The sequence below is a fragment of the Lepisosteus oculatus genome, chromosome 8 (assembly GCF_040954835.1).
Source record: "Lepisosteus oculatus isolate fLepOcu1 chromosome 8, fLepOcu1.hap2, whole genome shotgun sequence".
In the NCBI taxonomy this organism is placed as follows: Eukaryota; Metazoa; Chordata; class Actinopteri; order Semionotiformes; family Lepisosteidae; genus Lepisosteus; species Lepisosteus oculatus.
This window is the reverse complement of record NC_090703.1, coordinates 13,990,348-14,005,261: the sequence shown is the minus strand read 5'-3', so window position 1 is coordinate 14,005,261 and position 14,914 is coordinate 13,990,348. Positions and strand designations below refer to the sequence as shown.

The window sequence follows — 14,914 nt, the reverse complement described above, 5'->3', positions numbered from 1 at the left end:
TTTTAAAATAAATGAAATCGGGTATTAACCCCATTGATAGGTGAACTTCACGATGAGTTGTGGCAATGGTTCTAAAAAGCAGACTAAGCAGAAAATCAATGGATGTTTCTTGTACTCTGGAGAGAACAACTGTGTCTTTGCTTAAGGCTTCAAAATGTGTTGCTCAAGTTCAGTGAAATCTACTGAATATTGCTGTCCAACAGATCCATTCTCCTAATACGAAATCTTTGAAAAGCAAAATTAACTTATACTGATGAAAAGTTGCTACTTGACTCTTCATTTCCAGTTTCAATTAGGAAAACGATACAGAATGAAGGAGAAAAAAATGTACACTTAGATTATGTTTTAAAGACAGCTGTGTAGTAGAAAACAAGCAAAATCAATCAATATCTGGCATTACATCAATTTCTGAGAAACGTTCCAATGCTTGCTTCCTTGGGCTGAAATATGGTAGCAATGTGTCTTGTTTCAGACAAGACAAATTCACTAATTTTTCTTAAGTATTCATGGACATTCTAAAAGACAAATATCTGTTCACCTAACTCAGTGACCTAATCTTACATTTTGAGTTAAATGGGCTTTCATTGTCTTTGACAATTGGTAAAATTATTTTAAAAAGCAAAACACAAATCTAAGGTTTAAATAGTATGAATGTTTTGTAAAACAACAAGATATTCCTGAAATTACCCAGCATAATAAATATATGAAAATATTAATACATAATAAATAAGCAGCATTGTAATAGTGATGATTTTTTCCCAGTATATTTTCATAACCCAGGACAAATAGTAACAATAAAATTATGCCTGTGATCCTTGATACTCACCTTGAGCCACTGCCATGTTGACTTTTAAACAGTGGTTTCTTGTCAACTCCCCAAATACAGGTGTGAAATATGGTAAAGGAACCCACTTTTGAGAGGGCTTAAAATCCATTCTTGGTGCATCCAGTGAGTGTACAGAAACATTACAAACGATCTGGAACTGTAGGCACAAAAACTACAAATACGCTAAATACTGTACTGCATAGTGTACATTAAAAAAAAGAAATTCAGAAACCCCTATTGAAATTGACAGCAAAAAATGCACAAAATCCTGCACAAAAATGATACCACAATTTTCAGTCATAATTGCCACATCTCAAGAATATATCAAGGAAGAATACTGTTTTTGAAAAAGAATTTAAAATGCATGCACTGCTGCGCATAGGCACAGAAGTTACATTATACTGTATGTGTGTTGCATGCATCAACATATTGCTCAAAAGCATTCAGTTGTGCTTCCTACAATAGCAAATGTTATCAATACTGCTTTTAGCAGTCTGAGTAAGATGAAACCAAGCAAAGTAATTTAGTAATGTTTAATTTATATTGATGAGAATCGTTAGAAATATGATCCAAACAACTCAAAGTAAAATACTGTACATGAACAGCCAATATGAAATGGAGTGTTAATCCATCACATTTATCAATCAAATCTAATTGATTCATTGTTGTCACTAACCTCATTTGTCCTTCTCTACACATGCTTAAAACTGAAATGCTTTTTGTAGTACTCAATACAGAGCTATCTCATTAACTGTTCACTTAAAAATGGCTAGAATTTCTGTACAAGATGTCTATAGAACTGTTTCTGCATAAAGGAGAAACTGGGTGAAAAAAGTAAATTGACAAAAAAAAGTAAAAATAATTTCATATAAAGAATAACGAAATGAAAAGTTTACAGCAAACTAGCTAAAGCCCATCAGTAAAATCATCAGGGCATCTGTTGATTATTACCGAAGGTTCAAAATTTGTGAAACTCCACAATATTTCTAAATACAGTACGTCTAAGAACCATAAAACCTCAGAGGGTAAAAGAAAAAAGCCACAAAGAATGTGCCACATAATTACAATGTTTAATAAGGACCTAAAATGTGCCACAAGTGCCCTACTTATCTCACAGAACGGCACAGACTAATTGTACAGCACACAGCCATGTGCATATCTCCAGCAATTAATTACAACAGAAACACACCAGCAGTATTACAATGTTGGCATTAAGTATACTTTTATATTTGTTATTGTTCATGTCTAATTCTACCTATTGTTTTTATTATTTCTTACAGAAATACAATATAAAGAATGATTAAACAAGTTGAACTCGACATTATACAAATACATTCTTTCATAAGAAACAAAAACCTGAATTACTGTAGCTTTTATTGTTTAATACCTAACATGTGAAACATGTATCGTAATACTACTGCTACTGTCCCTTATGATTTCACAAGTACACATTGTCTTCATTATACCCAGTTCACTGCAAGCTTTTGTTTTAAGACGCAAGCTAACCACATCTTGAATTGTGACACCTACTGTGTGCAACAGAGCTTCATTCTTTATTTGACCAAAATGACAATGCAAATACGATGTTGCAATGGTAATGACAATAAACTGCATTTTAAAAAACATGGGATTTGAGGACTGTGTGTATATTTTTGGCAAAATGCAAATTTGGTTCAATAATTAAATTATACATTAGGCTCGAAACCTTATAGTTTACACAATATTACTAATAAGTTATACATGCTCTCAATATTAAAGGTTTGGAAGGTCAAGCCTTCTGGCCCAAATATTTTTTTCTTGTTTTTTTATAGTTCTATTCTTTATGTATACATTACAATCATTTCAAAATGTAGGTTTTTATATATTCTGGTATCATATGATCCATGGAAAAGTAATATTTATTTGCAACTTATGCAAATGGATGAATAGGTTGCTGTAATAACAATGAAAATATCTGCAAGTTACTTCACTGCAAATATAGAAACAAGGTTTCCATCTAGTGTTAAAAACAGAATAGCACATTCAGATTATTATTTCACAACAATGGTTCTGCGCTGTGCATGCTGTAGTGCTGTAATACTTTAGAAGTGTTTAGAATACAAACTTAGGAAAAATATTTTAGATTTGTTGGAGTCTCATTTTTTGTCAAAAGAAAATTAGCCCAGGTCGTCCCATTAAATGTGACGTGTTAACTACAAAGAATTTAACACATGTAGGCTCTGCGAGAAAATCAAATTTTTACTTTGTGAAAATGTTACAGAATAGTGCAAAATACTGCAATACCTTTTTATGTAGAGTTTTCTATTACATGAATAGAAAAAGACTGGAAATGTGACAGTGCAGTTTGAATTTAAGCTCCTAGCACACAACAAGGAAACTGAAAATCTACATGAAAGCAGTAGATCACAGCTCTGGTCCTCAAATGGCCTTCATTAAGTTCTTAAGAGCCAAAAACATTAATTAAATGAGTTCTAGCCGTTAAATGCCTTCTTTGTTACCGTAAACAGAAGGAGTGATTATAATGTCATTTCTACTTACTAGATAACTTCCAACATACACAGTAGTACAATAGCATTTGTCTACCATTACAATATTCATGACACTACAAGGAGAGATGGGAGTGTTATATATGAAATTATCAACTCATTGCTTTTTGTCCATTTTAAAACTAATGAAAGTTTTCATGGAAAAAACACTATGTGTACTGTATGTTTTGCCTTTATGGAGAAAATTCTGCTGAATCCCAATCACTGTACATACTTCCTCAGAAACAAAAGAAATTGCTGAAATCAGATTTGTGGCTCCATCTGGATAAATCACAGAAATTATTCCAGTGATGATATTCTGATGATTCAGCAGTATTTTCAGAAACAGCAATTTATGATTTAATTTGTCGAGTGTTTTTCTAAAACACACAATACACTTGAGTAATATTACTGTACACTGTGAAACGTCTTAGTGTAAAAATAATTAATAACAGGCTAAACAGGAATAACATTGGCCTTTGCTCCTTCAAACCACAGAAAAAAAATCAAACCTTAGCATCAAGGACACCAAGGGACACTTCACAAGTTTACTTTGATAGTACTCTGAGAAATGTTCAAATGCTAATACCATGATGTTACTGAAGCACTATACTCAAATCTTGATTTTTAAAAATGATTTTTAGACAATTTTCTACACATCACATGAATATGTATTTTGTTTTATATTTTTCCAATTTATCTACTGTAATCTATTAGCATGTTTTTTATGTACTTTTATTTTTATGTCATTTATTGCCTGTGTATTCATGTTTCAGTTAAGCTCATAAAGTATATTACTTGTATAGCAAGGGTTTTTCTGTTTACTACAGTATGTTATATTACTATGGTACTGTATATACTGCACATTTGCATAACTGTAGAATGTATATCTAATGCATGATTGCATTAATAGAAAGAACTTCTTTCTATTTTGGTTTGTGGAAAGACCTTCATGTTTCATAAAAATAAAATACACTGGTTAAATACAGTACACCCCATACATTATTTTACATTATTTTAGAATATTTTATACAGTATATAAACAAAAGCATTTTCCAAGTTTATATATGTGAATTATATGGATCTAAGTGTTTATGTGTGTTCTTTTGTAATAAAAGGCACTGACTTATAATCATTGCACTTAACATGTGTTACCTGTGTGTAATGTGTATACATATTACTGGATAACATACATTTAGAATGAAAATAAAAAGGTGGTGAGATCTGTTGGTTTTTTTTTACGTGGCACCATGTATAAAGATGAATCATGACATTTACACCTTCTACCCAATCAAGAAAACAGCACAAAGAACCTGTAAGAAAAAAATCACCAGAAACTAAGGAGGGAGGAAGACAGATAATTGGAAACTACCCTTACCTTTTATAAGTTTCTCCATGGTAAGGAATTTTACTGAAACATTTATGATTTAGAATCTTTGTTAATGCAGAGCAATAAAGGCAAGACTGCAGAATAAAGCACTGCATTAAACATCTGTCATTAGCTTTCTACACAAAGTAATCCTATATAAATAATTAAAATAAGAGGAATAAACAGTAGTAATTCTAAGATCACCTATCCATATCTGCACAAAGGGCAACATGTGCACAGTAGTAGCAGTACATTGTCCAATCTTTGGGAAATGCTTGCGACAACTTAATGGAAGTTAATGGAATGTTGCAAATTACTTTATTCAAAGGAAGATACTACTGCATTGAAGGAAAAGTACATTATCTCTAAGGAGCTTAAATGATTCTTTTCAGAGTAGGGGAAGATATGGTCCAAAGATGAGGAAAAAAATCACAACAGTGCAGTGCATTGAAAGAGCGGTAAATCTTTTGGTATCCATTGGCCCAGTCTATTCAGCTTATTTCAGCCTGATTACTCCAACATCAACCATCTGCCAAGGTTCAGTCAAATTCTGTACTACTGTAACATAGAAAGCAATATCAAGTAAAATATACAGTACATTATGCCAACCATACTTTAATACAATTCAGATTTTCATTAGCAAATGGTTATTCAAACAGAGCTCTGCTAATGAGGATACTTTTGGGTTAGTACCATACTGTGTATTAATTTTCTTTAATATCTGAGAAGACAAGGTTAAGAGAGAAATCAGACAAAAAGAAAACTGTTGGCAAAGTTTTTTTTTTCTAATTGATAAGCACTAACTAACAAATTGTTTTTCGGACTGTAGTGGAATGAGAATATACTGTATTTAGCCTGACTTGGTTCAGATCCACAGCATCTGCAATCCTAAAGCTTTGGTTCTAATAGAAAAATGCATTTAAGCATTTTGTGCTTGACAAAAATACCTGTACTTCACAGAAAAAAAATTGAAAAAAAAGTGCACATGTTAAGTTAAATTCTCATAAAGCAGGAATTCTCTGCTTACAAACCCACATTAAAGAAGCACACGCTCACAGGATGCCTTGAAAAGCCTCAAAAACAATGCACTGAACTTACAGTAGATGTTTGAACTATGTGGGAGTATTAAGTGGTTTGCTTTATGGTTAGAAAATATTTGGGAAGAAGGGGGTTTTGTTTTAGAAAAGTAAAACAGCAGTGATAATATTCCTGCATCATAATCTATGATGAGTCAAATATTGGAAAAAATGTCTTCAGAGGAGTGTAAACAAAAGTATATTTATGCATTACTGGAGAGTTTTATTCCTAGTAAGGGTTGCAACTATTGTAGGTAGGAATGAATGATAGACAGGACTAAACACCTATCCATTGAGAGGTACACACATGGACAATTTAAAGGAAATTGAAGCACCTAGAGAAAACTTGAGGGGAACTTGTGAACTTCACACAGAATTTGCCCCAGGTGTGAGGCATCTGCATTAACCACCATGCCAATATGTTAGAAGCTTATTCTTTGGCTAATTTGGAAAATGGGATTCAGCTAATTGCCAGAATAATCTGAGATCATTGTGGACGAAATTGCTCATGTTTCAGAACAAGTAAATCACAAGAATGATTTACTTAAATCCAAGGAAAAGCTTCAACACATTGTAGGTCTTCTGCCAAATGTATAATTAGAGAAGGAATTCATAGCTCCTGAGCACTTTAGGTCTTATTAAGGGAAAAGGGTTGCATGTTAAATACAAATAAAGCAAAAATAAAAAAAAATAATAATAAAAGCACAATGGGGACAGTTTTAATAAACATTTAAAACTTTAAAATGTTATTTTGAACTTGACAGGGTGCTACACAATGCTCTTCTGCTCTGCAAAAGGATACATTCAGTTCAGAAGCCTGTTGTCTTATGTAAATAAAATGTCATCTTTCATATTCTACATTGTCTAGATTTGAGATGATCACCCAGACCGGCACAATCAGTCAATTACAGTGTTTGATATACAGTACTGTGTGCATATGTGTGTTTGTGTTTGCTGAGACATCTTATGATCTTTTATTCCACTGTGAACATGAATACTTAGAGCAATTCTGTATGACACTATTAATAACAATTGTTAATGACCTTATGAAGAAAACTATGGAATGAAGTGCTTTAAATATGAGAGACAGGATGGTATAGTAGGTCTCTTTACAAAAATATGATTCAATGGATTTGGTCATACATCTGATTCTGTACAACAAAGAATGAAATTGGCACTCCAAAGACTTGAGGTGAAACAAAGAGAAAAAATACATCCATGTCACATTACTACAAAAAAGATACACATTAGAGCAAATGCATTTCTTATGTTCACACGTTTACTTTGTGCAGAAAACTAACTATATAAATATTATAAAATTACTGCTATGCTAAACATTTAACTCGACTCAATGGTGCTTAAGGGACTCACAAGTGACTGAACTAAACCAACTAAAACTAGGAAAATAACAGCCACACAAAAGTTTAATTTGAACTTGTGGATTACTTTTCCATGTTGGCCTTCACTATGAAAAAAAGGTGTTTTAAAAATTCCTTTTTTAAAACTTTCTAAAATTATAGAATTAAAAAGACTGTACATTTAGCCATTCTGTGATTACTTTCTTACATACCTCTAGAGTTGTTATATTTAAAAAATCCTTCATTTCACCAATTAAAAAACATATGCTAAAAAGGAACAGTCTTGTGACCTCTAAAGTGAGGCAAATCACTTGTAAGAATCCAAATTCAAGTTTTTTCAAGTTCACTACTGTAAATCAAATAGTTTTAGTGCTTAAGCTGTCTTATTTAGTATGAGAAAATGTACAGTATTTGACTATAGATATTTTGATAGTCATAGGGAAAGATTATTTTATTGCTGTAAATCCTAATAGTTTTCCAGATCCTTTACTAAAGAAAGAAAATGCAGGAAGTTGAGTGGGCTTTTGAACCAAAAACTTGGCTTCTCAACCAAGATAACATTACCCTTGGATTACAGAAGCCATGCACATGTACATAAACATGGTCATGCTAACACATCAATGACCACCTTTTCCTTTTCCATTTTGCTTTTTCTCCTCTTTCCAGAAGCAGAACTGCTACAAACAGACTGACTGACGGATAAATACTTCTCATCTGATCTAAGTCAGGCAGTCTGGAAGAAGCTCCTAATATTAAGAACCAAACCACTTAAAACTAAATTTATAATCAAAATGTTTCCAATGGACTATTGTAGAAAGTGGAAGGCACACTGCCCGGCAGGTGAGTAAAGGTCCTAGTGTTTCTGGTAATGATGTAAGCAAATAAGATTGTCTTTATCACGTTAAAACCCTAGCCACTCCACTGGCTTATAGACGTCATCTTGAAGGGCTGATTTCTTTTGCTACCATTTGGATGAAAGTAAGGGAGAGTATGTCCACTCTGGAGAGCTGCTGGAGCTCCTGTTCTTATGACGACTTCAGATTGATGGAGAAGTGACCAAAGTTGCAGTTTTGATCTTTTTTTCTGCCCGCTTACTCTTCTTTGTTTCATCTGGAACACATCTTTACTTTTAACACTGAATGTCCAACAACGCAACGCAAATAACAAAGACAGGAAAAAAAAAGAGGATAAATTCTGAAATGCGTCCTAGAAGGTCTGTGCATTTCGCCCAGGGCAGATCCCTCAGAATTTGGCAACGGTTTCAACATTTGTGCTTCATGGCAAGCTGAAAAAAATGCAGAAAAAGAGAGCACAATTCATTAAGAATAGCAGCAGCACATTATTTTAAGGTCTGGGGAAAGTTAATACAAAGCAAAAATACAAAGCAAAAAAGAACTTAAAAGAGTATCGATTTCAAGAAGACAAAAGGCTAATGGTCAAAGACTTGGATTTAAGATATAGATGCAATGAAATCCTTGCTTTCAAAAAAGAACATTAGTAATGAAATGTCAGGCATCCCATGACAGAGACAGGTACCACTTCAAAGTAAAAAGGCCATCACAGCTGTATATAATTTTTTATAAGTACACCCTTTTCTAAATTGCCTTTTATCAACAATCTCTCTGTCTAAACTTCAAAACAAACCAGAAAAGCAACAGAGGGCATCTTCGAAATATCTGTGTCACTTGGGTAAAAAAAGTAAAGGCGTTTTAAGAAAGGGCTTGAGCAAGACCACCAATTTAATACACCGTCATCTCCTTTATTGCCACAGTTCTGTAAATAAAATATTTATTGCAATTCCTAAAATGATCAAATGGGGGCAACAGTACCATAGATAATAGACCTACAGTATAGTGTTGCTCTCTTCAGCAATATTAGATATTAAAGGCTTAATCCGTCAGCAGGGATTTGAAATTTCTCATTTTATGGCAGTAAAGCTTACCTTTATATAAAATCAAAATCTACAAAATATAAAAACTCTGAGTACAAAATGAATAAGATGGGATAATTCATCCTTTATTGATGGTATACCAACACACAAACCCCCCACTTAAACAAACAATTATTTTATTTAGGATTAATTTTCTTCCCACTTGAAATTGCTCAAGTTCAGAGACTACGCAGCCTGACAACATCATACTACAGTAGGTAGGTAAACAGGGACAGATAAGCCATTATCTCTGACAAAACTCAGGGTCAACCACAATATTGGCCATCTTTTACGAATTACCAAGCTAAACAGTGCCATGTCATAACTGAACCACATGGGTGGCAGCAATTCACCATATGCCCACACAGTATCTCACCTTCCAAGCAAGGTGTGCCATGCTAACAGCTCTTCTTTAAAACTGCTTTACCAATTAACCCCAAACTTGGTAGGCATAATTCTATCAACTGGAGAGTTAGCGAATGACACAATAGGGAACTTGCATAAATTGGGTGCCCAACCATTGCATCAATTCATTTGGAATGTGGTTGGTATCATTACATTTAGCCCTGCTTCAAACATGCTCCTCACACACTACAGCCCCACTTTTCATTGCTTGTTTGGAAACATGAGTAATTTATCTTCTTCAAATTTGTTTGGCTGATCTTAGTAAAGCACACACCGTAAAGCACACATTCCCACATTCAAATTAGAATAAACTTCAACTTTGGAATTTGGGCAACATAAATGTCAGTATGCTGGGTTTTTATTCTTCTGCCAATCAATGTCACAGATTTCAAATAATGAAGTGAAAAATGTAACCCTAAGACTGACAAAGCTTCTGGCCCTGAGTAAATCTGACTGATAAGACAATTATGTATTCTATTTTTGCTACCTTTCATTCTGGAGAATGAACTGTAGAAGAAAAAACAATTATATTCTCCAACTTATTCTTTAAGGTTCTGTACTGCAGGTTTTCAGGTTAAAACATTATCTGCTAAGGGGAAACGACGAATAAATCAGGGCAATTATGGGGTAAATTACAGTAAATCTTGAATAGCTCAGGTGATCTGACTTTTGCGTCTTTTCTTAAAACCATTTACCAAAACAATATTTGCATTTCCTGGGGCAAGGATTTCAGTTACAAACAGGCTTGTGGAAAACAATTTGTGTTTTTCACATAAGACATAATTATCCTGCAAGACTCACGATGTGTTTGCTTGAGTTGTTTTGCAGTTAAAGGGGAACTGCAATGCTATTTTTATATTTCAGAGTTAGAGAGAATCGGCATTGATGAGTGTAAACTACAATCAAAGTAAAATGTACACGGTAATGTGTAAAACCTCCAAAATACATCACAAAATGAAAAATTTCCAGATATGCGTAGCGCCATATTGCCGTCATTGTCTGTGATTCAGAACGAAGCAACAAAACGTCCAGTGATGTGAAAAGGCCCTCTTACATTGTAAACAAGCAGGCTTATCAATGCATCTCTTTTAATCTGACTTTGAGACGGTTTTGCCGACAAATACTACTTACTTGTTCTAATATGATAACATTTCTGTGGTGAAATGTCTGCTGCACAACCCATGTTTATGCGCTTGGACATCATATTACATGAGTTATTACGGTGACTAGTGAGCAGAAAGGGTCGGTTTTATGTCTCAACTCACGCAAACTCTCGTTCTCGCCCGTGTCGAGATCAGCAGTTTTTGTCTACATGGTGACAATACAGTATCGCAACGTTCATGATTTTGTGCTAAGTAAATTCAGAATTGGTCCAATTTTGCTACTGTATACTGTCTTATTATTTTTTTGTTACCAAGATTTAATAACTGGTTTGAGAAAGTGTGACTGCAATTCCCTTTTAAGCTCAGAACACTATATAAACCAACTTAATATGAGACACACATTCTTCCATGGCTACGACTGTATGTATTTTTTTTGATAATTTATGACTTAGAACAAAAACAATTAAGAAACAACAAATGTTCTTTTATTTTCCATTTACACCCTGAGATTCAAAGAAAGGCAATTTTAAACATCAACATCTTACATATTCTTACATGAAAAAAGGCCCTTAATATTACAGTACAAGACATTTTCAGCTAAGCAGAAACCAAAATATGTTAATTGCATAATTTTTCAGAAAACAGATTTGTCTTAACAGCATGAGTTGGATGTGCTTGACTGGAACAGCTCAACTATACCGGAGATACTTTTGATGCAGGCAGGGTTCCAAAAGAATTATGATGCAAAGATATCCGAAAGAAAACTAGATACTACAAGCAAACCTACCCTGTTATGATGTCCATTAAAAATATATCCACTACATACATTTAAAGGGAATATAAAATTTGAAAATGAAATGGACAGGTCTTTTGTTTTTAATCATTATCTACAATTGTTTAAATAAAAATGGCATGGACAGTATGTCCACAAGGAAGATAATGACCAAGAAATTAGAAACTGGCCATAAAAGAAATTAAGCAAAATCAAGATTTCAGTCTCTTCGGCCATTCTTTTTTTCTTGCAAAAAATAACAGATGCAGCTTGTCTCCCAAACTACTGTAACTCATTTATTCACTGTTGACCGTTGGTGTATTACCCAGATTATCTCAAAACCTCTGTAACAAACTGAAGAATTGTGATGTGTGTCACTACTCATTACAGTTTTTGAAACATATGAGAGGTATGCAGATACCATGTTTTTATCAACTACAATATAAAATCAAAAGATAATTATCAAAAGAAAAATTATCCGTTTTGGATATTACATAACAAATCGGCATATCTTAATGATATTTTTAAATGCTGTTGTGAAGCAGAACAACAAGCCTTCCATGAGTTTAAAGATTGTGCTGTCTGTCCCATTTAAAAATAAACTATGTAAGTGGAAATTTTGTGCATTTCTCCAAAGAAACCATTTTTAAGCTATCTTATTACAGAAATTCTTATATAACTCTACAACAGAACGCAAGATTTGCCATTAAAAATGAAAATAAGAAACACTACAGCAATATTTTTGGAAATGACAATGAACAGGTATCCTTCTTTAAGACGGATTAATGCTTCCACTACATCACAGCCTATGTGCCTGGATCTCTCAAATATCAATTCTCAGGGCATGCAACTGTACTGCTGATGTAGAGACTACTCCAGGCATTCAATCTATAAGATCAGACGCCTAACACTTCAAGACCAAAATCACACCTTACAGCTTCACTTTCTCTTGCTTAGCAGTGTCCTTGCTTTTAAACCTATCCTGAGTGTTGAAAACAGATTTGCTTGATATGACAAAAACTGGCAGCTTACCCAAAGAAAACGAGCAACTCAAATTAGCAGACTGCTAAGCCAGTCCTGACTACCAAGTAACACAACCAGGTAGCAGGCTGGTCCTAATTATCTTAAGATCGCAAGTTCACAATTCATTACAGGTTGGAAATGAATCCTCAAATGGGATGCCACATCTTATTTCCCATGACATCCTGTTTATACCAAGCTCAGCAGCTCCACTGACCTTAACAAGAAAGTGCTGAGCACCAGTGGATAGCGTCAAAAAATGTTCCAGCCAAATCAAATACCATCATTGAAGAGATGCAACATCACCAGACGCTTTAAAACTGCTATGAATACTGCAAGACATTTACTAAAAACAGTACAACAGAGACAACACAATCTTTATGGATTACAATTAAATTGCATCTAAGATATGAATGGAAGGCAAAGGGGAAGAAATATTTTTCAATGTTTTCAAAGTCAAGTAATCATTTTAATATTAAAGCAATCTGAGGTATATTTTTTATTTAACAATATGTAATAGGTGTACATTACTAACAACTTCATAATCTGTTGCAGCTGAGGAGGCTATTTTATCATCGGGGTTAAAGAACAATTGTTTTATAACAAGAGCTGTGGGATGTAAGAGTTTCAGAGTGAAGAAGACGATCTTCACTTATGGAAAGAAACTTGTGATGCCTTCTGTCATTTTCTTACCTTTATTCTGCATGATGGAAGGAGAAAAATGAGTGTTATTGCATTGAAACGGCTTCCCCACACCAATTGGAAAACTAGAATAGGGAATTGAAAGTTATAAAAAACGGTCTCACCTTATGTGCCGTTTCTGCAAACTGCTGGGCACTGTTCATCATGTCGCCCGTCTTCTCTTCTGCTCGCCCTAATCTCTCCCCGCGCTCGTTCAGGGCCTGACTAGCTTTCTGTACTGCACTGGTCACACTGTCTGCAGCTGAATGTAAGATGCTGTTACCTAGGATTTAAGTAAAAATACATAATTACTTTGACAAACCTCTCAAAAGCAAGAGCTCACCCATGTCTCTCCAGGACTGTGGATTTTAAATGGCAGCAGACAGCAACTGAGCTCTTGTGAAACACCCTCTAAATCCTAAAAACAAAGGGATAATTGCACCCATGTAGGAAAGCCATGTTTGGGAAGATGAGAAAGTGATGTTAGAGGCATGGCAGTTGCATTTTTGGAGCACACAGAAATGCAGTTCTGAAGGCAAAAGTATCTCATATATATAAAAGGACCAAGCATACCATTGCCATAATTTTTTATAGCACTCAATTTAACTGACCACAAAAAGAGCTATCAGCAAAGCTTTTACGGCACTATAAACATATGGTGCATTCTAACCATGCTTGCTGAACAATACTCTGCATTATTGTAGTATTCTATTAATAATGTATTAATAATAACAACCAGAAAATCAGAAAATGAATTTGATTAGTACCCACTTGAGAGAAATTTAACTAAAGTTAATATTATATTTTGCTGTACTGTCCTTTGGGATGAAAAGTGCTATATAAGTATTGTTGTTGCAGATGTTGATGTTATTGTAAATAATAACAAGAATATGAGCATTACTTTCAGTTAGCATTAGTCCTCTGAGGGGGAAAATATGACAAAGTATTCTGTAACTGACCACATCCCAAATTAAGTTTTCATCCCATACTGTAAGACCATAATAATAACAAAACCGCTTTGAATTCAGAACAGTCTGAAAATAATTTATTCCTATGGTGACCCAAAACAGGAATATTCTTTTTCCATATTTGGGATATTTCTCATTACTTTTTTATTAAAGAAAATTATATGAATGGAGAAGCAACACAATCCTACAAACATAGCTTTGCATATCTTGAAAGCTTACACATTTTTGATAGATAACCTCAAGCCCTGCTTATGTTAAAACTGACAAGCAATTAATCTTCCCTCCTTTAAGGCAAACCACTGCTTGATTCACAATCAGGCTGCTTCTTTAAAAAGCAGTTTCACTGGAGCAATTAAAAAAATAACAATTCTTTTGAATGTTGATTTCTAACTCTAGTGTAGATGTGACTTCTCTGCTGCCTTGTTTTTATGTATTATCTACATTATCTACAAAACAATTAAAATATTTATTTTAAAAAATCGCACAACCTGTAATGATTAATGGGACAAACTGATCTCATTTTGCTATCTTCTGTTATAATGCTTAATGTACTGAGAATTTCTTCTTCTAGGTAAAGTGTCACTCCATTGTAAGAGCAGTGAATTCAATGAGCTCCATACTGTATATTATCCAAAACAAACAAAAAAACGTAAAAATAACAATATTGCTATTTATATTCATGAATGCAGAATAGCACAGTGGTCCCTGGAGTCAAGGATTCTAACCTTCTTAAAACCAATGGTGCTTACAGAAAATACAGTACATCTACAGTACAGTATGTGCAGAGTCTAAAAGAGATGATTGTGTTGAAAATGATGATGGATGCAAAATGCATAAAAAGCTTCATTTATTTCAGACAGAACAAATTCATATAAAGCACT

At 33.8% G+C, this 14,914-nt stretch overlaps 1 protein-coding gene across 5 annotated transcripts in view; it reads right to left on the bottom strand.

The window, feature by feature from the left end:
* Positions 1–1,872: 1,872 nt before the first annotated feature.
* LOC102684649 (syntaxin-binding protein 6) overlaps positions 1,873–14,914 on the bottom strand; it is a 107,036-nt gene continuing 93,994 nt past the window's right edge. For all 5 annotated transcript variants that reach the window (XM_015350880.2, XM_006632419.3, XM_015350883.2 and 2 more), the window contains exons 5-6: positions 13,191–13,348; positions 1,873–8,439 (exon numbers count right to left, since the gene is read on the bottom strand). In XM_015350880.2, the coding sequence (XP_015206366.1) occupies positions 8,416–8,439; positions 13,191–13,348 (182 nt within the window). In that variant the 3' untranslated portion in view covers positions 1,873–8,415. The remainder of the gene's footprint in view (positions 8,440–13,190; positions 13,349–14,914) is intronic.